The sequence below is a fragment of the Solenopsis invicta genome, chromosome 10, assembly GCF_016802725.1.
Source record: "Solenopsis invicta isolate M01_SB chromosome 10, UNIL_Sinv_3.0, whole genome shotgun sequence".
NCBI lineage: Eukaryota > Metazoa > Arthropoda > Insecta > Hymenoptera > Formicidae > Solenopsis > Solenopsis invicta.
In genome coordinates this window covers 7,041,335-7,065,898 of record NC_052673.1, presented here as the reverse complement: position 1 = coordinate 7,065,898, position 24,564 = coordinate 7,041,335, and the positions used below count along the sequence as shown (strand labels likewise).

The 24,564-nt window shown below is 31.3% G+C and overlaps 2 protein-coding genes, 1 long non-coding RNA gene and 1 other non-coding gene across 5 annotated transcripts; all 4 read left to right on the top strand.

The window, feature by feature from the left end:
- The first annotated feature begins 3,543 nt into the window (after positions 1-3,543).
- LOC120358809 lies at positions 3,544-4,578 on the top strand. The gene is made up of 2 exons (XM_039454282.1): positions 3,544-3,915; positions 4,421-4,578. The coding sequence occupies exons 1-2, from the start codon at positions 3,561-3,563 to the stop codon at positions 4,483-4,485; spliced, it is 420 nt and encodes a 139-aa protein (XP_039310216.1). The 5' UTR covers positions 3,544-3,560; the 3' UTR covers positions 4,486-4,578.
- Positions 4,579-7,195: 2,617 nt separating this feature from the next.
- Positions 7,196-13,143, top strand: LOC120358808 (mediator of RNA polymerase II transcription subunit 15-like). Of its 2 annotated transcripts, none has more exons than XM_039454280.1 (5): positions 7,196-7,434; positions 10,114-10,178; positions 10,285-10,483; positions 10,712-11,393; positions 11,470-13,143. In XM_039454280.1, exons 1-5 carry the CDS (start codon positions 7,344-7,346, stop codon positions 11,495-11,497), a joined length of 1,065 nt encoding a protein of 354 aa, XP_039310214.1. In that variant the 5' UTR covers positions 7,196-7,343; the 3' UTR covers positions 11,498-13,143. The 2 variants fall into 2 exon arrangements, with proteins under 2 accessions (XP_039310214.1, XP_039310215.1); XM_039454281.1 differs by lacking the exon at positions 7,196-7,434 and adding an exon at positions 8,319-9,815.
- Positions 13,144-13,731: 588 nt separating this feature from the next.
- On the top strand, positions 13,732-15,341 carry LOC120358810. Its single transcript, XR_005575683.1, has 3 exons — positions 13,732-14,109; positions 14,759-14,884; positions 15,037-15,341. It is a non-coding gene; the product is annotated as an uncharacterized LOC120358810 (long non-coding RNA).
- A 2,008-nt stretch (positions 15,342-17,349) lies between these two features.
- Positions 17,350-20,143, top strand: LOC105194073. Its single transcript, XR_005575682.1, has 6 exons — positions 17,350-17,486; positions 17,813-17,951; positions 18,173-18,266; positions 19,191-19,335; positions 19,561-19,760; positions 19,848-20,143. It is a non-coding gene; the product is annotated as a putative nuclease HARBI1 (transcript).
- The last annotated feature ends 4,421 nt before the right edge of the window (positions 20,144-24,564 follow it).

The window sequence follows — 24,564 nt, the reverse complement described above, 5'->3', positions numbered from 1 at the left end:
TAAAGCAATATTATCTGCCATATCTATCCAACATTTTTTTTTAGTAGATTGAAACAGATATTCCATATGAGATTTTATTACACCCAAGAGGATGGCATGCATGTAGTCGACGACAAAACCCCAAATCAAATCAAAATAGAGTAGATTTGTCAAAATAGATGGGCCTTTGACACCCTTATAATGCTGCTTACTTGTACGTGGTTCATCTCTCTTTTGATGCGCTATCATTGCATCCTGATAAGTAGATTCTGCTGTTCTGTCATCTGCTTTTTTAGAGAGGATATTAAAGCATCGTGATTTTAAGCCTGTTTTCTCCTGTTTTTCATAACAAAATGTACAGCCATAATATGCGTGGAAGGATTGCATATTGAGAAGTTGCCAACGTGCAACAGAATCAGTTACAGCGCATAAAGGGATAACTTTACTGACAATCTCTTTTCTCTCGTAAATCCAAGAAAAACCCTCAGACGAAAGTTTATTTGTTTCTTTAACAAAAGGTTCAAAGAAAGTCAGTTGATTTGGATCTTTAGGTCCAATATATAGCCCAGCAAGAAGCATATATCTGCTACGGTCTTTAAATGGAAGTTCATTGATAGTTACATAAATAGGCCACAATGATTTACCAGTTGACTTTCCAGTTGATATTCCATCTGTACAGAAAGAAAATGAAAAATTAAAAGGGGAAGAGAGTATTCCTCCAGGACCACAGTGCTTTTTGTACTGTTCCCCATCATATATGTCCTCAAAAGCATCAGGATGTTCCTTCTTACGGTTAAATCTGTGGGTAAGCAATGAGGTTGCTATACGTGAATCATTCACTAATTTTTGTAACTGCGACTCTAATGATATAGATAGGAAAAAGTTTGACGGTTTAGACACATCTACATCATTAACGCAATAAGGACAATACACAGATTCTGACAAACAACTCTTTTCTCCTAAATACACTTCACATGTTGGACAATAGATGTGATAAGATATCGTCTCTTTTTCTTTCTCTATATATTGAAAGTATTTGTACTTTGTTAGTGGAATATGTTTCTTATCATAAATTGAATTGATCATTCGCAGAATATCAAGCTGTGCCTCCCATGTTAAATTATGCCTGACTCCTAACGCAAGACACATAAAAATAACATCACCGATTGTAGTACTTGTACAATTACATAATCTCTCTGGCAATGTCTTCTTTGTCTCTACATTGCTGTGATCGATAGGATCTGATAAAGTGTGTGATGAAGTATTATTGGCCAAAAAGTCGCTTTCTGGTGATGATATAGATCTTGAGTCTCTTTTTGATGATGATGATGCGGATTTTGATGATGAATTCGAGGCAACCTCTCTGATCTCCTCGTTACCGTTAGATAAAATATCGGATTTACTTGATTCTTTCATATTGATAACGTCATGTATTTCATTACAGTTGTTCTTAAAAAAAAACGAAATGTAAATTAAATGCAAAAAAAAGGAACGAAAAACAAGGCAGTCGTTATAAGAAAATGAGAATTCTTATTCTATCAAAATGTTATCTTCAGAATATTTTCAAAAAATTACTGCATACCTGCCAAAAACACGACGCATATTGGTCATCAGTAACTCTATTGATGACAGACATTAAATTGTTCTGTGTTACTTCATCTGTCTTTTTAGTGTCACTCTGTAATGTTGACGTTTCAAATGATATTGTATTTTGAAATAATTTCTAGTAAAGTACATACATCGAAATTTTCATACAAATTGTCAGTATATTCAAATTATTTTACTTAAATTATTAAATATCAAATATATACAAAAATAATGTCAAACTACCACTTTTGAGATTAATAAGGACTATTTATTATATGTTATGATACGTATACATATAATAAATATTACTCTAAGAGCACGTACAATCAGAGAGATAAAATTTTTTGTACATGCATCTGCAGAATGATTCTAGTGTACTGTTTCAACAGAAAAATGTCAAGCAAGTGATATAACTAAATAAACAATACCTGATCAATATTGTAAAGATTCTGATAATTTAATGATTCTGTTTGACAAACACCTCGTTGTCGTCGACGGCAAGTAGTTGAGCGAGGGATATTTTCTTCAGTGTATAAAAAACGTTTGTAACGACGTCTCATTGTGATTTTCAATTGATATTATAATGAAGAAAATTGTAAGAAAATTACGGTTTTTGGACAATTATAATTTTTTGCTTTGGAAAATTATAATTTTCTTCTATTTTGATGCCAGCGTGATTATGGGTGTCTACAATAGCTACGTTTAAAAACATAAAGTCCATTACATATTGAAAATCACAGGCACAGGAACAATGAATAACAAGATGAATAACAGTAACCGTGGTAAAAATTTTTCTCAGATTTCTTCAAATACTTTTTCAAATTTTCGGTATAATTTTATAACTCTCAATTTTTTTTATACAAATTAGAACACTTTTCATAAGTACTCAGAAAGTTTACATCTTTTCTCAGAAGTTTTATATATGTTAAGTATAAAATATCCTGAGATTAAGATTTTTTATTGTATAATTTCTGATGAAATATTAAATCTAAAAAAGTTAAAAGTATTTTTTAGACATTATAGAATAAGAAATTTCAGAATATTTCAGATTTAACATGTATGAAAAATTCTAAAAGAAGATGTAGACTGAGTATTTCTAAAAAATGTTCAAATTCTTATAATAAAAATTATGAGAAAAATTTTCACCATCAGGGAATAGATTTCTATCAATCAGAATTTCCGAGATCTATGACCTGTTATTCTTTGTGCCTGGGTTATCATTGTGCAATAAGTTTAATGAGCTTTCTACAATAAGCCGTAAATCGTAAGTCGTAAGAAAATGACCAATCACAGTCGATTATTCTTCTGTAATCTTGTTTGTAATTGGTCAATTTCTTATGACTTTACGATTTACGGCTTATTGTAGAAAACTCATAATGAGCTTTCTACAATAAGCTGTAAATCGTAAAGTCGTCAGAAATTGACCAATCACAAACAAGATTACAGAAGAATAATCGACTGTGATTGGTCATTTTCTCACGACTTACGATTTACGGCTTATTGTAGAAAGCTCATATCAGTTATGTTATTGTATGCCTTTTGTCAACACTTAAAAAAAACCACTATATGTAACATTATGTTTTAGATTTCTACTTTTAGCCCGTATCTACCTGTCTAAAACAATGTTCCGAATTACTCATTTCGGAGCTTATTTCTGAAGCAACGCCCATCGTCTCCCCACTGCTGCTTGTACCTCGACAGTCGAACCGCTCATCGCTAGGCTGGCGCTATGCCTCAGGAGCGTTCCTAAATATACTTCCAGCATATTTTTCCTTAGATCCGATTATACCAACATTAATTTTGTTTTAAAGGACACTTAAACATGTATTTGTCTTTATATTTCTTTTTCAATACATAAAGACGGTTACATATTTAAGTCTTACTTAAAGTCAAAATAACGTTAGTGCAATCGGGCTTTAGGGACGGGCTATCCTGAGGCATAGCAACAGTCGCGCGATTCGCAATTCGACTGTCGAGCTACGAGTGGGAGGACGATGGGCGTCGCTCCATGCTTCAGATATGCGAGTTTGAGGCCTAACATGTTCGGACGTGCTTATTGTTACCGGACATCAATATTTTTTATTATTAACTGTTATTTTATTTTAATCGCAATGAGCGCAATAAACAGTGCCGAATGGTATGCGCTCGTAAAATATAAAAGTGATAATACTACTGAGATAGTGCCACTGTGCAAAATTAAAGTAAAAGTGGGTAAAGGTTTACGAATACCATTCAAACCAAAATCATTGACAGATTTTGATAAAACGGCTTTTTATGCTGTAAACACTGCGCGTGGCAGCAACGATGGGAAAGAGCATAAATGGTATGCTTTAATCGGCTTACTTGCTGGTAAGTGATGTTATTATAAAATCTAACCTAAATCTAAAATTTCATAATCCAGAGATCACAGATTATATTTGGATCCTTTCACATGCCGCACACAAGCATGAGTGTCGTATGCGTTTTTGCTGAAGTGTTCTCGTATGTCTGTCTTCTTTTGCAATGTAAAGCTAGCGGAATTCTATAACTCTTAATGATAGTGTTGGTATCGTTACATTATCATTGCCCGGTTTTTTTTACCATATACAATATCAATGCACGATAATATAACTACACCAATATTGTCGTTAAGAGTTACAGAATTTCGGTGCTGACGTTGCTGACAACAGAGTTGCCATGAGTTCACACATATGTACATGGCACGTATGCTTGTGTATGACATGCAACAGGATCCGTAATCTGAGATCCTTGTCATAATGTAACTTATAATCTAAAAATGATTATATAAAGACATGCATGTAAGAAATTATAAAAAAGTTAATTAACAATTTTTTAATTAATTTTTGTTTTACAAATTCTCGAGAGGCATTAGAACATACCATGAATGTTAAGAGAATTAGTTGGCCTAACATGTATTAACATGATGAATCATCAGAACCAAACACAACTGATGATGCATTAGAGCGAGCAAGACCATGTAATTTTATTATTGCTAGTAATCGTGATTCCATTGTAAGTACAATACATGTAATGAAATTTTCGTAAATATTTGACAGTTTAACTGTATGGTAATTTGTTACTGAAATTTAATTGCGTAAATATCTTTCTTCTTTAGAGAAATAAAAAAAATCAAAGACAGATGCTATTAATGCAATCCATGCAAAATTACTGTCTTCTAGGAGTTTGAGTACATCACCAAGATTAGGTAAGTTCATATTTTTAAAATTAAATTAAAAGTTAGTAGCTTCTAAAATTATTTTAACTTAAATTAAATGTTAATTTTGTAAAATTAATATTTGATTTAAGTTAAAATAATTTTCATATTATTTTAACTTAAATTAAATGTTTATCGTATGTTTTTGTATTATTCATATTAAATTAGAAATCTATAAATTTTTAAAGTTAGATTATTTAAAACAATTTAAATTTGGATCATCAAATAAATTAAATATTTTATTTGTATATAAATAATGTATATGAAATAACAAAGAAATATTTTTACGTGGGAATGTATTTTTTACATAATTTTTTATTTTTACATTGATACATTTTTAATGTAAATCATGGAAAAATTTATTATAAAAAAAGATAAAGTTTAAAAACAATTTTTTTAAACAGTTAAAAAAATGAAATTTCAAAGTTCTTTATTTATTTTATCTTTGTTGTTTAAGCCCTGCGCATAATAGAGGAATATTAAATATTAAGAATAGGGATTAAAATTAGCCAGTGTCATAAACTTATAATCGACTAATTTTAGATTGCTGACGCAATTCTTTGTTAGTATTTTTATATTCTATTCTGTATTCATTTCTGACTTAAGTAGTGTAGAATTTTTTCGAGCCAAAAAGATACTCCTTATTTTTACATGAATGTAAGAATAAAATTTGTAATTCTCTCTTATGTTCATGAGATGTATTTAGCTATAGTTACGCTCAATTCATAAAATTTAAGATTTTTATTGAATAGTGCTTCATCAAATAAATATATCGTTACTGAATCCAAAATTATATATGTAATAAATATATTTTGACTTGGAACCAATTATAGAATTCTCCGAAATTCAGAAGATTCAAATTTTATAGTGTTTCACAAAATAGTTTGCTATATCTATACAGAATAGGTTGCTATTATTTAAAACTTAAATAATTCACATTTACAAGAAACAGTTTTGAAAAGTTTTGACTATATTTATTGAAAAAGGGACTACAGAATATTTTTATTGATTAAAGAATACAAATGAAAGCACAATAAATGGATATAATTGTAGTAATATGATATACACGAGGACATGAATGCTTACCCATCTGGAGTTACCTGCGTTTCAAGTTTTCTATAGTTTACATAACATATTCTATATGGAAATCAGAACGCTTTAAACCTCAAATGGGTAGGCATTCCTGTACCCGTGCGTATCATATTACTACAATTATATCCATTTATTGTGCTTGCATTTGTATTCTTTAATCAACAAAAATATTCTCTAGTCTCTTTTTCCTTTTCATATGAAAAAGAGTGATTAAACATAAATATGTGAAATGACACTTAAATTCACAAAACATTATAGCTCACATTCTCAACTCACCTTTATCGATAAATGCACTTTTAACATGTGGTTTATGCTACATACAGTGTCAAAAATTATCAGTAAAATTTAATGTAATGTAACAGATATTTCAAACTGGTACATTAAAAAATATTAAACGTTGTCAACACTTTTCAAAGCTTTTCAAAACTTTTTCTTGTAAATGTAAATTATTTAAGTAATAAATGTAAATTATTTAAGTTTTAAGTAATAGCACTTAGATATAACAAACTACTCTGTATAAAACACAATAAAATTTGAATCTTCTGAATTTCGGAGAATTCCATAATTGGTTACAAGTCAAAATATTTTCTGATACAAATATGTGTAATTTTGGATTCAGTAACAATATATTTATTTGATGAAACACTATTCAATAAAAATCTTGAATTTTATGAATCAGGTGGAATAGATAAGTTGTCATCTAATTATTTACATATTATATAACTAAATAAATAAGTGATATAAAATAAAGTTTTCTAAAGTAAAGGGAACTCACCGTACTTATTCCTAGCGAAATTAGTATGGTGAAAGTGCCCCCACAGCTTTTTGAGTTGGCTTTTTTCTAAGATAACTTATATCAAAAAACGCTTACATGTCAAATTTTAGATTTTTATATAGAGACGTGACCAAGATAGAGCAAAAAACGATTTTTTTATATTTTCACAATTTTACTTGGTAAAAAATCAAACAAAATTTTGAAAAAATTTTGAAAAATCTATTACACTTTGACATCAATAAAAATACTTTTTACATTTTTCTTGTTGCGAATTTTGATTATAAAAAAATGAAAATAACATTTAAACAATTTTTCTACTCTGATTTCGTTAATTTACCATCTTGAAAAAATTACATGTAAATCTTGTTCCCAACTTCTACAAAATATATTTTTTTCAGATTTTTTTCAAAAAATGGGACACAATAAAAAAAATTAAAATAACGTTTTTTTGTTAATTTTTTTAATTTTATTATGTTAATATTATGTAACTTTTAATTTTAACTAGTTACTACTGAACCTTCTACATCAGTAAGCGATACAGATAGAGACACAGTTACACGTTTGCTGCGAGAGAATGAAGAGTTAAGATTTGCACTGCAAAAAGAAAGGGAACGAAGTAACTCACCTGGAGAAGTGACGGATTATATTAACATTCTCGAAAATTATCTGCAAGAATTTAACGAGAAAATTGACAAAATGCAAGAAACATTGCATAGTGCTGGAAAAGTAAACGAAGACAAATTTGCAGGATTGGAGAATAAAATAACAAATATAGAGAATTTGACAAGTAAGTTTCTAAAATCTTATATGGATATTGTAGTATGTGTAACATTAATTTGAAAATGAAAACTATTGCCCAGCAAACACATTTATAATTGTTATATATATATATATATATATATATATATATATATATATATATATATATATATATATATATATATATATATATATGTATGTATATATATATGGAGGCTTGAGTAAGTTAATACATTTTTTTAATTAAATAACTTATTAACTTGTTAACTTTTTGTTTAACTTTTAACTTTTTAACTACTTACTACCCAAGCCTGTATATATGTAACTAAGATATATATGTACATACACGCAATGGATATGTTAAAGTTTCCTCTATATAACATTTATTTTTTCACATACAGCACACTGATGCACCACTCTAATGCCCATTTTTCATTGTAAATCAACTTTGATCTTAGTTTAACTTAGTTTTTATCAAATTAGAGAGATATTCGACCGATACATGTAACATACAATTTCAAATAAGAAGGCCTATTCAGTCATAGCTAGATCTTAGTGCTTTATATATACATGTGATTTTATATACTTTCTCAGACTCAACCAAACTGCGCGCCGTTACTTTCGGTCATATAACACAGCTATGATCGAATAAAAGTTAGTAATATCACTTTTATTAAATTAAAATTAATTTAATAATACTTGATGCTTACTAGCATCTATATTAACCCTTTCTCCCCTGAATTTTAATTTAATAAAAGTGATATTACTAACTCTTATTCGATCATAGCTGTGTTATATAACCGAAAGTAACGGCGCGCAGTTTGGTTGAGTCTGAGAAAGTATATAAAATCACACGTATATATAAAGCACTAAGATCTAGCTATGACCGAATAGACCTTCTTATTTGAAATTATTTTTTATCTTTTTCCAATTCTTAGAATTAAACAAAAGTAAAGAGCAAGTTAAACTGAGATCAAATGGAAATAGGTATAAGTTTTTTGATGGAAATAGGCATAAGTTTTTTGATTGGTGTTAAAATGCTGTCTGACGCATTTCTTTTTAGGTCTCATTTTTTAAATACATGTGAATAATTTTCATATAAGAAAATAATGTTAGTATATATTTTTAAATCGAAAAGTATATACCAATCAGTAATCACGTAACGATCACTTTTACATATAAAAATTTTTTCATATAAATTGAAAAATCGAGGCCTGCATGTTTTATAAGAAAACAAAGATTTGAAACGATTTTTTACATTAAAATCAAGTCAGAATTTTTATTTGTGACTTTGCACATAAAGTAATTATAAAAATGTATTCTCTTGAAATATATATGCCTAGCACTGAGATGGAATTTACATCTTTAATTAAAGCGGGTAAAGTCTACAATAGGGTCGTAGAGTCGCAGGAGCGGTCGTAATCGTAGTCGCTCGGAGTTGATTCAATTCCAATTCCAGAGACTACCGTCACTACGACTGACCAATCACTAACAAAACCTCATGGTGGACAGAAATGCAAAAGCAAATTTCGGTTTTGGCAAGTTTCGATTTTTTTTTTACTTTGCGACTTTATGATTGCGACTGAAGTTACGACTCTACGACCTCACGGTAGATCCCACTTAACAGCAGAATGAAGAAAAGCAGAAGTCATTCAAAAATTGCGCTGATACAGTAGCAATTATAAATGTCTTTTCGATACCTTTTCCGTTGTCTTTTTACATAATGTACGTAGCATATTTTTGAGGGATTGGTAACGGAGGTAATTTTTGTACAAGGGCTAGGTAATCCAAACAAAATTTTGGGTAATCCAATGTAATTTTTGACAAATCTAAATAATCTTTAGCATTTCTAAGTACATACTTAAATTAATTTTTAATTATATACACATAAAAGTTTCAAGATATTTGTTTCATAAATGTACCTTTTTATTTATACTTAACTTGATTAGTCGCAAAATTTTTAATTTAACATTAGGTTGTGATATTGTTTAACAAAGAGTCTGTATTGCTATTGGTGTTTTGTTTTAATATCTTTTATTTTATAAAATACCTATTAATATTTATTATGTGTTAACCTCACAGAGGTTTAATATTTATATTCGATTGGATATTGTTTTTAGTATTAAAAAACCTTGTATTGAGTAATCTTAAGTAATCCAAGATAATTTAAAGGTAATCCGTATCAAGGCTAATTTTTGTACACCATAACCGCTCGTTACTAACCTCTCGCATATCTTATATGAAAGCATGTGCATATGGAAATCCACAGGGAAGGTGTTTATGATTGTTACTATATATAGTAACACATGTTTAGTTTTTTTTTTACTTGTATCTATCTGAAAACATTCGAGGACTGGAGCGCGAGTTCTGATTGACTTCTACTTTTCTGCTTCCTGGTTTTCTGTTAAGGTATGAATTTTTCCTTATGTTCATTTCTCTACCAATGTAAATTAACTTTGATCTTGGTTTTTGTCTTTTTCTAATTCTTAGAACTAGAAAAAGATAAAGAGTTAGTTACACCGAGATCAAAGTTAATCTGTATTGGTGAAAATAACCATTACAATTATAAGACTGTTAAAAAAATATGAAATAAGACACTCGTTATATATAATAGTTAAATTGTTGAGTGAAAAATTATAATTAATAATTTTATAACTGTAACTTTGTGTTTGTTGGGTGGATATTATCGTATCAATTCATATTATAGGAATGAGACCACTCAGTTCCGCAGCTAATTCAACTCCCACAGTTTTATCAAATACAGAAGAAAAGGTGAATTGAATGTATTTCTGAATGAATGAAGTTAAAAGAATCTAATACTTTTAATTTACTTCCTATCTAATTTGTCTCATTAATTTCATGCATTTTTTCCTATCAGATACCTCTTGGAGATGAAGTTTTTTGCTCTAAAGCAGCTTATAAAGAGCTGATAAGTGTGGAAGAGAGCCATGTTGACTGGGCATACGCTCTGCTAAAAGGAGTTTTTGGCGAGAAAGCGCATCTTATGAGAATGCGAATCAAAAACAAAAATACCGCAAACGAACGGTTTTCTTCCAACTTTCTCATGGTGGCCAAAGGTAATGTCTTACAATGATTTTTAAAAATTATGCGATAATTTTAGACCGGTATTCATAGTCCGTTCTTATATTTAAGATAGTTTTAAGTATTATCTTAAGACACCATCGACCAATCAGAAGGTCGTATCAGCATCTTAACACATTACTTAAGATAGTCTTGAAATAAGAATCGACTATGAATACCGGCCTTAGATTGTATGAAAGTTCAGTTTTTCTTTTCCTTTGCAGCCATGCACCGCGATTGGTTAGCGCAACAAAACATTAGAAATGAAAATGGGCAGTTGAGTTCAAAATACTCAAGTACGGAAATAGAGAGATACGTGAATGCGCTGCCTGCTTATCTTGCCGATCGGGCATATGATATGTTGGGCCCACGAGGCATTAACGCAAAAAGAAAAAATGGAGAAAATGTTGAACGCAGACAAAATAATCTGACTAAAAAGCGTAAATATACAAGAAGGGGCCAGCCACTGGTTGAACTACAACAGCCATTGCAGCAAGAGCCAATGCAGCACCAGTCACTGCAGCACCAGTCACTGCAGCAAGAGCCACTGCAGCAAGAGCCACTGCAGCAAGAGCCACTGCAGTATCAGACACCGTGGCAACAGATACCTCAACAGCATTCATCGCAACAACAGTCACTGCAGCAAGAACCACTGCAGCACCAGTCACCGCGGCAACAAATACCTCAACAGTATTCATCGCAACAACAGTCACTGCAGCAAGAACCACTGCAGCAAGAACCACTGCAGCACCAGTCACCGCGGCAACAGATACCTCAACATCATCCATCGCAACAACAGTCACTGCAGCAAGAGCCACTGCAGCATCAGCCACCGCAGCAATACCAACCATTTCGTTTCGATCTTCCGCCAACAGCATCAGAACCAGAGACATTGGAAAATTTTTCGTATGTAATATTATATTTCAATGATTTTGTCAAATATTTTATCGATTGGTTCTTAATATTTTTCTTTTGTTTTCAGGCCTTTTGCAACATACAGCAGCCTTTAAATAATTTGAGACTGTTGGCGTACGTAGTAAAGAGGGCCAAAAGAATTTATGAAGATATTTATGCAAACCATATTACATAAACCAGTTCGACAGCGCTGAGCAACGAACCGCCCAGAAACAAGCCGTTTATGCCGCCGAAAGATACTATGAGGAAGTATACATGCAAATTGTTTTGGAGCTAAGTTATTATGATTCTCGTGGCAAAATATTTGATGGTTTGAAACATGTCGACAGATGATTCTTGTGCTATCGTAAGAGATGGAAAAGTTGTGAAAATAAAATATATTGCCCTATCAGCATTAGGGGAAATTTTACTTCTTATACAAGTAGTTAAATGTTTTGAACGTTTATTAGTTCATAACGATTACGTGGCTCTAAGACATCCTCAAAATTAAAAGAAATTACAAAATGATGTGCATTAAACTGTCAGTCATCGAAGAACCTTGTATTGTAACAAATTTACTTAGTAATTTATTTTGTAATTTATTCTAATGTTACTCGTTTATTTTTACCAAAATTAGTTTAACAAGAAACATACTTCCGTAACAAAATACAAATAGATCAAGTATTGTTTACTTAATCGTATCACTCGCTTGACATTTTTCTGTTGAAACAGTACTAGAATCATTCTGCAGATGTACAAAAATTATATCTCTCTGATTTTGCTCTTATTTGGCGAACAGGTATAATAATATGTAAATACAAATTTTAGTTCTTATTAATCTTAAAAGTGATAGTTTGAGATTTTTGTGTATATTTCACATTTATTATTTTAAGTATAATAATTTGAATATGCTGTAACACATTGACAACTTCTAAAATATGCAATCTTTCCATGTATATTATAGCTACACATTCTGTTATGAGAAGCATAAGAAAACAAGCATCATTACAAAGGGCCCATCTATTTTAACAAATGTACTCTATTTTGATTTGATTTGGGGTTTTGTTTTTATCCTTTTAGGTGTAAGAAAATCTCATATCGGAATATCTTTCATTCCACTAAAAATAAATGTTGAATAGGTATGTCAGATAATATTGCTTTAAAAAATTTGATGGATATTATATATTGTCGTCTTCTCAGTGTACAATCTTCAACAGGAATAAGTAAAAGTCCTCGTTCAATCGAACAGTGTTTGTTCGTGGAAAGGTTTGGAATGGCGATCGTGGCTATTTTTAAAATAGGGCTTTTGTTACCCTTATAATGCTACTTATTTGTACGTGATTTATCTCTCCTTTCGTAAGCTCTCATTGCATTCTAATAAGTAGAATCTGTTGTTCTGCTCTCTCAAAGAGGATATTGAAGATCCTCGGTTTTAGGTTCGTTTTCTCCTGCTTCTTATAATAATGTATTTCTCATAACAGAAAGGAAATTTTGAATCTTTCCACTTGCAATAATGTTTGAAAGAGAATAACGTCAACAAATGTTCACGTTTTCGTAAAAATTATTTTTATAATTTAATTTGTTTTCCTTTTTAAAATTCAATGTGATTAAATTTCATGATATTTTTAACAATGTACGTCATCGTAAAAGAAACATGTATTCTTATTTAGGAGAATAATATTATTTTGTTACAAAGAATTTTATACTGTATTTGTTTTTCTCCAATGTGCTTTAAGTAATAAAGGACTTTTGGTCTATATAACGATTGCATTTTTATCTTTTATTTTTTAATGATTTCTCTTAAAACCTTGATTCTTGAATTCATACGGAAATTTTTCGTATGTAAAAGTGACGCTACATGATTACTGATTGTATTGACACATATTTTTAAATTAAAATATATATGCCAATCGGATCACGTCACTTCATTTTTATATTTGAAAATTTTTTGTATGAATTCATGAATTAAAGTACAAATTAAAAATTACTGAATAAACGCTCGCAATTCTGTAGCAAACGTTCACAATTCCGTAATAAACGCTCACAATTCCGTAGCAAGCGCTTAACGACAAACGCTCACAATTCTGTAGCAAACGCTTAACGCCGTATAAACGCTCTACCAACTCTTTACACAAGCACCTTTTCAAACGCTTAACGTTGCAATTTCCTCTCTACAAACTCTTTACTGACCGTTTCTGAAGTTTTAACGAATCCTTACAAAACGCTCACGTAAACCCCCAAAAAACGCTTGTAAACGTTTTCATTTTCGCCAGGGAACTTTACCTCAATGCTTAACTCTGCGTAACGCAGACGTTCGTAACACAGCCAATGGATTAGGATTACTCAACTTAGGTTAGGCGCTGTAATCAGTATTAACGAATCGTCCCGGTGCTCAGTATTACGAACAGCCCCAACATCAACTGTGCGCATTATTGCATATGATCGACAAAAATAGACATCACACAGCAAAAAGTAAACACAAAGGGTGCTTTCCAACAAGAGTGCCACACTGTAACACAGTGTCACATAGAGAGACACAGTGTAACACAGTTGCGTAGTCTAATTGAAACAAATAAGTTATCAAACACGGTCACTAGAGTGCGTAAAAGACTGTGACCTAGTAAAAGACAGATTCAAATTGAATTAGAAATTTAGCCGTAGAAAATCCAGATCAAGACCCGTTAAATCGGATTATTATTTTGCAAACAAAAGTATATTTTCAAATATGGTAAGTTTTTTAAAATTTGCAATGGAGAAATACATTTTAGATAAATCGTGAAAATTTTATCGATTAACAGTTTGACTCCGAAATTTCGAAGTTAACCTAAAAATTGTGCGAAAAAACTTTTAAGTCTTAATCAAATTATAAATATTTTTACAGCTTTAAAAGATTAGTAATATAAATTCTTATAAGTGTAATCTATATTAAAGGTGTGTGTAATCATAGTTTTACGTATCCCAAATGTAGACACGACTTTCCATGCTTTCGTGAATCAAAAAAATGTATTCGGTACCCAAACTTGTGTGACTTTAAAAATAATTACAAAAATAATAATGTATTGCGTTCGTTGTAGAGTAGTATTTCATATACGAGTTAAATCAATATAGTGATATGTTAAAGCATAATAAAATAAAAATATTGTATTAATATGGATGACTATTATATATTAAAATAAAATCAATAATTAAATATTTTTAGAATCAGAGAATTAGAATAGAAATACTGTTTGACTTGTGCAAAACTGCACCAAATGCAAATGATAGCAGCTCTACGGACGATAGCTCAGAATAATCAAGCATGAATATTAGTACTGACACCTCAATTTCCTTTTCGACTAGTGATGAAGATGTTGATATGTTATATTTTTCTTTAATAGAATATTTGACAAGCGGAAATAGAAGACATCGGATTGATAATTATACCAAAATTGTCGTTTCGTGGACTGAACAAGAATTTAAAGAACATTTGCGGTTATCAAGATGCACAGCATTACATTTAATTGGTAAGATGTAAAACTAACAAAAGAAAAAATTATTCAGTGATAATTTGACTTTAACGTAGTAATATTCATATTAATATAAATTAATATGAAAGTATGATAATATGATTAATACGAAATTAAATAATAACCAAATGTAATTAATGATGTTTTAGATAAATTTGAACAGTCCGAACATATGCCGAAACAGACATTTGGGATGAAACCAATTTCAGCCAAACTAAGCTTCTTACTTTTCTTGTGGTTTATGTCAAACACTGAGCCCCTGCGAATAATATCTGACAGATTTGATATTTCCATCTCTTCCGTATTTCGAATTTTACGTAGAGTGCAGAATTGACTACTAACAAAGATGAATAATACAATTAGATGGCCACAGAAAGATTATATTGCTGTACGTGAAGATTTTAGAGCTAAAAAAGGTATTAACAATGTAATTGGGGCAATTGATGGAACAACAATAAGAATAGAAAAACCGTCCATCAATGAAAAAGATTTTATTGCAACAGGAAAAAGTATTTCTTTATTACTTTGCAAGGAGTTGTGGATGCAAATATAAAGTTTACTAATATTTACTGCGGTGAACCTGGTTCTTTGCATGATGCTCGTGTGTTAACAAGATTGCCTTTATATCAAACAGCAGTATAAAGAAACACTTTTTCCTGAGAATACATTTATACTTGGTGATTCAGCATATGCCTCATTATCATGGCTTGTTCCTCCGTTTCGAGACAACGGTCATTTAACACTACAGCAAAAGGAATTTAACTTTTTGCATTCTTCCACACGTATGGTTGTAACAATACGCCCCTCCACCGTGCCGCCACTCCGGACCGACCAACCGTCGAACGCACCGCAGCCGAGCACGTGTGTCTTGCGTAAGACCCACGCGCGTATGATCGGCTTACGTAAGACCAAGGTCCGCATGCTACCGCGCGCGACCGACGCGCTACGCGCCGCGTTCCGAAAGCGCTCCCACTCTAGCCGGCCCGTCCGCGCGCGCTGATTGGTGCGTCTAGCCACGCGGAACGATATATAAGCCGGCAGTGGGCAACGTGAAACAGATCCGTCCGAACATCCGATCTCATCGGATCCTTTCCAGCGCTGGGCATACTCGGCGCCTCCTAGCTCGGGGATTCTCGAGCACCTCCTCGGGAACGGGCATTCTCGTTCCAACCTTCCCGCGACGGGTAAAACCGTCGTCCCCGAGGCCGGGTATGCTCGGCCAATCCGATCCGCTCAGCCGCGCGACGGGCATTCTCGTCGCGCAGGCCATCCAATCCGATCAGCCGTGTGACGGGCATTCTTGTCACGCGGCCAATCCGGACCGTCCGCCCGGACGACGGGCATTCCCGTACGTCCGGCTAAATCCGATCCGAATCCGTTGCGCCGTACGGCGGGTATTCTCCCCGCACGGCAATTCCGTTTCCGTACAGCCGGACGACGGGCATTCTCGTCGTCCGGCCACTCCGATCAGACCGTTCCGAGTGTCCCCGGGAATTCTCGGGGACCGTCCGCGCCGACACCGTCCCAGTGTCCGCCACCGTACCTCCCGGGCTAACCCCGCGAGATGAGGCCGAACCGGCCGATCCCGTCGACAGCCCGCGCACAGCGCGAGGGCGTCGAGTACCGAGACCGTAACCGGTCAACCGCACGGGCCAATCGGGCCCCGAGCACGGCATTAGAGTGGACCGCCGCGCGGCCACTCTAACAAACGGATACCGTACGCATAGAGCGTAAACCGAAGCCGTCCGTAGATCACACGACTCATCCGAGTCGTTACATTGCGATAACCGCGAGTCCGTTCCGACATCGCACGTTCCGCCGCGAACTATGTATATAGATATATGTTGTCGAACCGAGCAACCCCACTTGCTACTTACGAGCGCAAAGCGCCTAGTCACCGTCCGTCTGTTTCCGAATTGTTAAGTCCGTTTCCTAGTTTTCTAAAGTCCTTTCCGTTTAGATATTAAGTACCGCGCAAATACGTTGCGACTGTTCTCTTAAATTCACGCGGGCCGACGACCGCGCAGTTAAGTGCCGCGACACTATTCGAATACCACGTGATCGTTCTCTTGATTTCCCGCGGGCCGACGACCGCGCAATTGAGGGCCGTAATGTGTACAAGGAGCTCAGTATTATCCGATAACGATATCGGAACTGTATAATTTCATTTTGTACTAAAGTATAGCTAAATATATTTGACCTCTTTCATTTTTACTACCAAAATACGGCGTTATCATTTCGACACAAACCCGGACATCCGGCGAGCACATCCGAGCATCCGATCCTGGGGGTCTATCATGTAACATTTTCCCTAGGGCGGAAACGTGAAAAGTGAAAAGTTTCACGTGAACTGCACGATCATGTACGATTCCACGGAATCATGTAACTCACTCATGAGCGGAAATATGAACTTTTTCACGTGAACTTTTTCGCCATCAGCCGTGATGGCAAAAAGATGAAAATTTAGGGAATTAATAAATTGTATGTATTTTGAAATAAGAATGAAAGTGTGGTAACAGTGTGGCAACAGTTTGAAGTTTGAAGAGGTATTATTGAAGAGGTTAACCTTTTTGATATTGCATTGCGTTAACAGGAAAAGGTAATGTACATACATTAATAAAAATAATGCTTTTGTGATATAATTAGGTTTGATATTTGTATTTGACAAGTTGATATTTTGATAATTATATAGAATGAGTCTTCACCAAATGCAGATAAAAATATATTTTAACTAAGAAATATTGCTATTTATTTATGAATATATTTTTTTACAATTTTTTTATATAATTAAATTTTTTATTTGGAAAAAAAATAACAATTACATATCTTAAAATTTATAAAATATTTTATATTTATTATTTAACTATTTTAACTAGTAGTTACTTTGGATGTAATTATAATGGTAATTATATTGTGTTTTTGTAGTTATAATGGCTGCTGCATGGTGGGTCTTGCAGATTGCCAATGAAGAAGAAAGAAATTTGTTAAAAATTCGAAGGAAACAACTGCGTGATGCATCAAATCCTTTTGAAGTTCCGGACTCGCAGTTTCTTTCTTTATATCGGTAAGTAACAAAATACTTTAGCAAAAAATAATAAAGTTAAGAAATTTGGAATAAAAACATATTATAAATACAACTTATATAGATGTAAAAATATATATGTTTTAAAATAAAAATTATTTATATAGAATTTAAAATTTATATACTTTGTATATTATGTATTTTGTCTTATTTAATGAGATAAATATGAAGACATAAAAACTTTTAACATATTTAATCCACAGACTTTCAAAAGATGCTGTAATGATATTGTGTCAAGGTATACAACCTTACGTGCAAAGAGCTGTAAGACCAACAGCAATTCCGTTTGAATTAAAGGTAAAATATGATTAAATAATACAAACAATTATTTATTATATTAAACATAATAAATTTATTATATTAAATGTAATATGTTACAAATTCTAATTTACCTTCTTGACTTTTTTAAATTATTGTAAAAGAATATTTATTATATCTATTTTCTTTTTTATTGTTAAGGTTTTAGCAACATTAAGTTTCTTGAGTTCGGGGTCTTACCAAAAAAGAGTTGGACAAGACTTTTTAAGCTGTATGTGTCAGGCATCTGTTAGTGTAGTACTACATGAAATTATAAATGCAATAAATATTATTATGCCGCAATGGATTTCCTGTGCAAGCTAATGAAATTGAAGCAATCCAACAACAGTGAGTTATTAAATATTATTTTCTTTAATTTTAAACATTAAAAAACAGTTTTCTATTTATGACTTTTTAAATTATGATTTTTATTAAGATATAAGAACATTTACAACATAAAAAATTTCTTATGTTATACAACCCTTACACTAATGTAATATTGACAATATTACATTTCTGTAAGAGAAAATATTAAAATGATATGATATAAAATATGATATTAAAATAAACTATCATATTTCAGATTCTGGATTAACACCAATTTCCCAGGTGTAATAGAAGCTATAGATGGTACACATATAGCGATTACGCCACCTGCTAAAATAAGAGAGCATTTATATATAAATAGAAAATTATATCATTCATTAAATGTTATGATAGTAAGTAAAAATTATTTAGTATTTTTTGTATTTTATTCGAGGACGTAATATTATTTCGTTCATAAGTAAAATATGGAAAATGTCGAACGCTCGCGGTAAAATCATCCGTTATTTCTAATCACGTTGATATTTCTAAGAAATATTTTATAGAATATAAAATTTTTAATAAAATAGAACATACATAAAAACACATTTTATATTTTAGGTTAGTGATTATTATGGCAAAATATTAGCTGTATTGGCAAATCATGGAGGTCGGACACATGATGCTAGAGTTTGGAGCTCGTCTCGGTTATCGAGGCACATGTTAAACGAATATGAAAATGGAAGAAGAAATGCATGGTTATTAGGTATAATTTTTACAATTAATATTTATATTAAAATTTATATTAAAAATTTAAAAATTATTTCCAATAAAGTATTAAATTTAAAAATATGAGAAAATTGTGTATATATATATATATATATATATATATATATATATATATATAATCTTTAAGTATTTTGTATAAATTATAACTTTAAATTTTATTAAGATTGATATTTTTATTTTCTAAATGTGTTTTCTTTTCTAGGAGATTCTGGCTATCCTTTATTGCCATATTTAATGACTCCAAAATTAAATGAGGCACCAGGATCTTCAGGTCAGGTGCGTTATATACAGAGGCTCATGTTAGAGCACGATGTTGTATAGAGAGAACAATAGGTGTATTAAAAGGGCGTTGGAGATGTTTGCGAAAAGAAAGAGGCTTACATTATCTTCCAGAATTTGCAGGTACTGTAATTTATTTATATATTTTATAAAAAATATTAAAATTAAATAAATATAAAAAATATTATACATTTATTTTATTTATTTCAGGACTTATAGTAAATGCGACTTGCGTACTCCACAATATTGCAAAACATTATGGCATTGAGGATGTTGAAATATACAGAGAAGATATTGAAGAAGTGAATATTGAAGCAGATGATATGAATGCAAATATGCGTAGAAGAGGAAATGTAGTGCGAGAAACAATAATAGAAAGATATTTTACATAAAAATTGTGTTCTATATTTTCTAATATACTGAATATTTTACATCAGGAGGCGCGGTCACGACTTGGCGCCATAACGATTACATTGCATAAAATAAAAACTAATATCACAATTTTATGCACAGTTTTATCAATTTATGCATCTTGTAACCCAAAACAAAAAAAAAAAATAAAAATATATAAAACAAAAAAATTAAACAAAAAAATAATTCTTTATATTTCACTTATAATAATAAATTTAAACTACGTTGAAAAAAAATCCTTAATCTCTTATTTATACTAACAAATATATAAACTAAGTTGAAAAAAAAATCCTTAATCATTTATAGTAACAAATATAAACTAAGTTGAAAAAAATTATTAATAAGATTAATATCACTTTTTAGTAATACTTTGGTAAATCTGTTTTTCATATTACAGTTTCAGTTTCAGACCATAATTTTAAAGCTTCTTTTATTTTTGATAGTTCGGATAAAATATTCTTTTGCACTTTTAATGCTTTTTTCTTCAATTTAATTTCTTTCCTTTTTAGTTTCAGTTCTGCTTCCTTAATTTCTAATATATTATGTGAAATTTGCATTGAGTTTCCTATAAATGTAAAATGTTCAATTAGAAAAAGTATTATTAGATGTATTAGAAAGACACATATTAACCCTCTGTAAACAAATTTATTTTTTACTGCGTAGTAAGGTCAAAATCATTGAAAGAACATTGTTTTTTTACAGAGTTTTTAGAATCTATAAAATCTGAAAAAATTGTGCTATAAAATATGCTCTTCCTACTTTTGAAATATTATATAGTTGCATAATTTGAAACAATTTTTTATTTTACTTGTACACCGTCTACCAAATAAGTCAAAATAAAAAAAAACAATGAAATCCTCAAAGCCCATTAATTGGTTTGCAAAGAGTTAATATGTAAGATTATTTTATTACATAAATTACCTCGGATTGTATTATTTACTCTGCATGTATTAATTCTTTTTCGTATTTCTGGATTGCACGGTGGTATATTTTCAATCTCTTCTATACTGTTAGTGTTATCTACATTTTCGTTATCTGTAATTATGTGCACATCTTGCCTTGTAATATTTTCTTCTATTGCAGTTTGTTCTAAAATATTAATGGAATTTTCTTCTATATTAATTCCACCTTCTGGTATGTTCTCTAAGCCTGCTGCCTCTGGAGTTAAAAATTCCAAAACTTCCTCTTCAAATATTGAAAAAGCTATTTTAGGAGGTGGACCACCACCAGTCCCTTGCACATAACTGCGCCTTTTCACTTCTTTTTTTAATATATAGCTTTTTATATCTTTCCATGTCTATAAAAATGTATTAACAAAATTATTTTATAGAATTACTAATAAATAAATAATATTTAATCTTATAATACTAAATAACTTATAATACTAAATAATCTTATAATACTAAAATAAAATTTATATGTTACCTTTGCCCATTCTTTGCCACTTTTTTGAGGGCCGTCAGTATTTGTATTTATGCCTTGTGCAACTTCATCCCACAATTTAGTCTAAAAATGTTATTTGTTAAATAATTTATTTATTTTTTATAATTTCTATAATAGAATAGGGTCTTAATCTTACTAATTTTAAACGGCTCTCATTTTTTCGCTCTATTCTCCCTCTCATTAATTCGGGATTGCGTTTTAAATGGTTTAATAATATTTCTTTTTGTTTTATAGTTACGTTCATAATTAAATATTTTATTATTAGAAAAATTTAGATGAGTTATAAGTATAATCTATAACTTATAGGTTATACGCAGTTATACTGTAAAAGCAGGCACGGTGGGAGAAACAATAACCAATATTTAATTTAATATAAAATAGTTAAAATTTTACTATTACTTTATTAATTTTACTAAATTGGATTAATTTTTACTAAAATTATGGTACAATTCTTTGAGATCCATATTGTTTCACAACTACTATGATTTTGAGAGAATAAATTTTAAGAGAAAATTCTGTTCGTGTAAAATATTTTCATATTTACTTTGCTAGATTTTATTGACAAGAATATCTTTAGTTAAAAACGTTTAGTTAGAAACAGATAAATATTGCAAAATGCTTATTATTCCAGTTACGATGACAGAGCCTCTAAAGATGAATTTTGGAACGCAAACTAAACTTCCGCTCATTATTCATACATAATCGCTGTGCGTGAAAAGATTCACGTGAACTCTCTATGAGTGAAAAATGAAAAATGAAAAGTGAAAAGTGAAACGTGAAAAGTGAAAAGTGAAACGTGAAAAGTTCCACGTGAAATTACATGATTGACCCCCTGAACCTAAAATCCCGTAACCGACACCGAGAAAGTACCAGTACATGGTAATCAAACGTGCATTTGGATATTTAAAAGGACGTTTTCGCCGAATAAAATTTTTTAATGAATACCGACATATGCCTTTTATCACAAATACAGTTGTTTGCGCTTGTATCCTGCACAATTATTGCATTGATGAAAATGATGCATATGATTTTGTGAAATATAATGATAATGATGTAGTAAATGCTAATAATAATGAACCAAATGAAAATATTGATTGGGGAATACAAGTAGATCGTAGAATGCAACTTTTTCGAGAGTTGTTTCCTAACTGATAACAAAATTTCAGAACAAAAATTGCGTACCATCGAACAAATGGAATTGTAAATAATAATATTCTAATAATAATATTCTAATAATGGTTTGTAATATTACTTTATTGCACAATACAGTTTTAAGGTTTTCCAACGGAAATGTTGATCATGAAAATTATGTACTATCAAATTAATTAAATAAAGAAAAGTATTATTTTATTATGTTATTTGTAAATACTTTTCTGTAATACAACTAAGCAAATTATAATTATGCCCTTATGTCTCGTCCGAATGAAAATTAATAACTGTGTAGTCATGGGCGCCCATATAACTTTTTTCAAGGGGGGGCAGAGTGTACATATACTTAGATATAAATATATGTGTGTGTGTGTGTGTGTGTGCGTGTGCGTGTGCGTGCGTGTGTGTGTGTGTGTGGTGTATACACACACACACACACACACACACAATTTTTGTTCACGTGCGAAGGACTAAGGGTTAAAAAATAAAATACTTCATTTGATATAAATGAAACGATGAAAAATAATTATTTAGAAAAAGCAAATTTCAAATTTCTTGAATTTTTTGAAAATACGTCTAATACACTTGCTACAAAACTTTCCTTATTATTAAAAACAAATGCCCGATGGATGCTTAACATGCATAGACTATCCAAACGATCTTCACTCATCGTAGATCTGAGCCAAGTTTTTACCCGTCTCAAAGTGCTAAATGATCTTTCAATTGTGCAGGTAGTAGGTGGAAGGCAAATTAAAATTTCCATTGCTTGTGCTATTGCTTTAAAAAATTGTCAGTGTTGCAATAAGTCGAGTATTAATGTCTCATCTGTTATAACGATGTCATTATTATTCCAATAATTATACCATATTTCAGCTTCTGCATTAAAGTTTTCTATGTGATAGAAGTCATTAATTATTTTAATTGTGTCCATAAATTCTTTCTGATTCTTTTTTCTGAGATAATATGGATACAAATTGTAAAGCGAAAACGCAGCATTATTTTGAGAAGAAAATCTAATGAACTGAGAAGAAAATTTAATGAACTTAAGAGAGAATCGAGATAAGGTATGAAAATAGACTTTTTGTAATAATCCATAACAGATTTGGCATCATAATTTGCACGATATGTTTGTTTACCAACTATCCTTGGAATCTTAAATTCTACTTCAAAATGTTGAGCAACTGCTGTTGCAGTTTTAAATATAATGTCGAAAGTGCTATCTAAATCAGACTCTCTATGTCTCCTGAATGTATTTAGTAAAATATTTACATGCTTTTGAACCGAAATCATATCCACAGAAATACCTTGAAGAGCATTAATCACAGGTTCAAGCATTGCAGAGTATTTTGCAATAATTTGCATACATACTATAAAAGAAGTTTCTGATGTAGCACTTGACAGTTGCTGTGCTCGAGCTCTAGTAGCACGGTTGACTTCAGCGTTTGTGGGTAAAGAATCGAGAACCTTTTTAATTTCAATAAAATTTTCAGAAAACACTCTAATGCTCTTGTATTTTGCGGACCATCGTGTCTCACATAACATAGGAATGTTACAAATTAAATTCCTTCGAAGAGTACTTTCACGAAAAAATTTGATTACTTCTTTTATGGTGCCAACAGTATTTTGAACGTCACGCACAATATTCAGGTCATTCACCACGAGATTAAGTCTATGAGAAGCACAATGGAAAAATAATGCTTTATTGTGTTTATCTCGAATTAGTCTTTGAACGCCGCCTTTAGTACCAGCCATTGTTGAACATCCATCAAAGCCTAAACCTACTAATTTTGACATATTTATATCATTTCTCTTGCAAAATGAGAGAATTTCTAATGCAATATGCTCTGCATTAAGTTTCTCTAGAGGAACAAAACCGAGAAACTCTTCGCATATCCTGGTTGAAACGCTATCATTATTCTTTTCT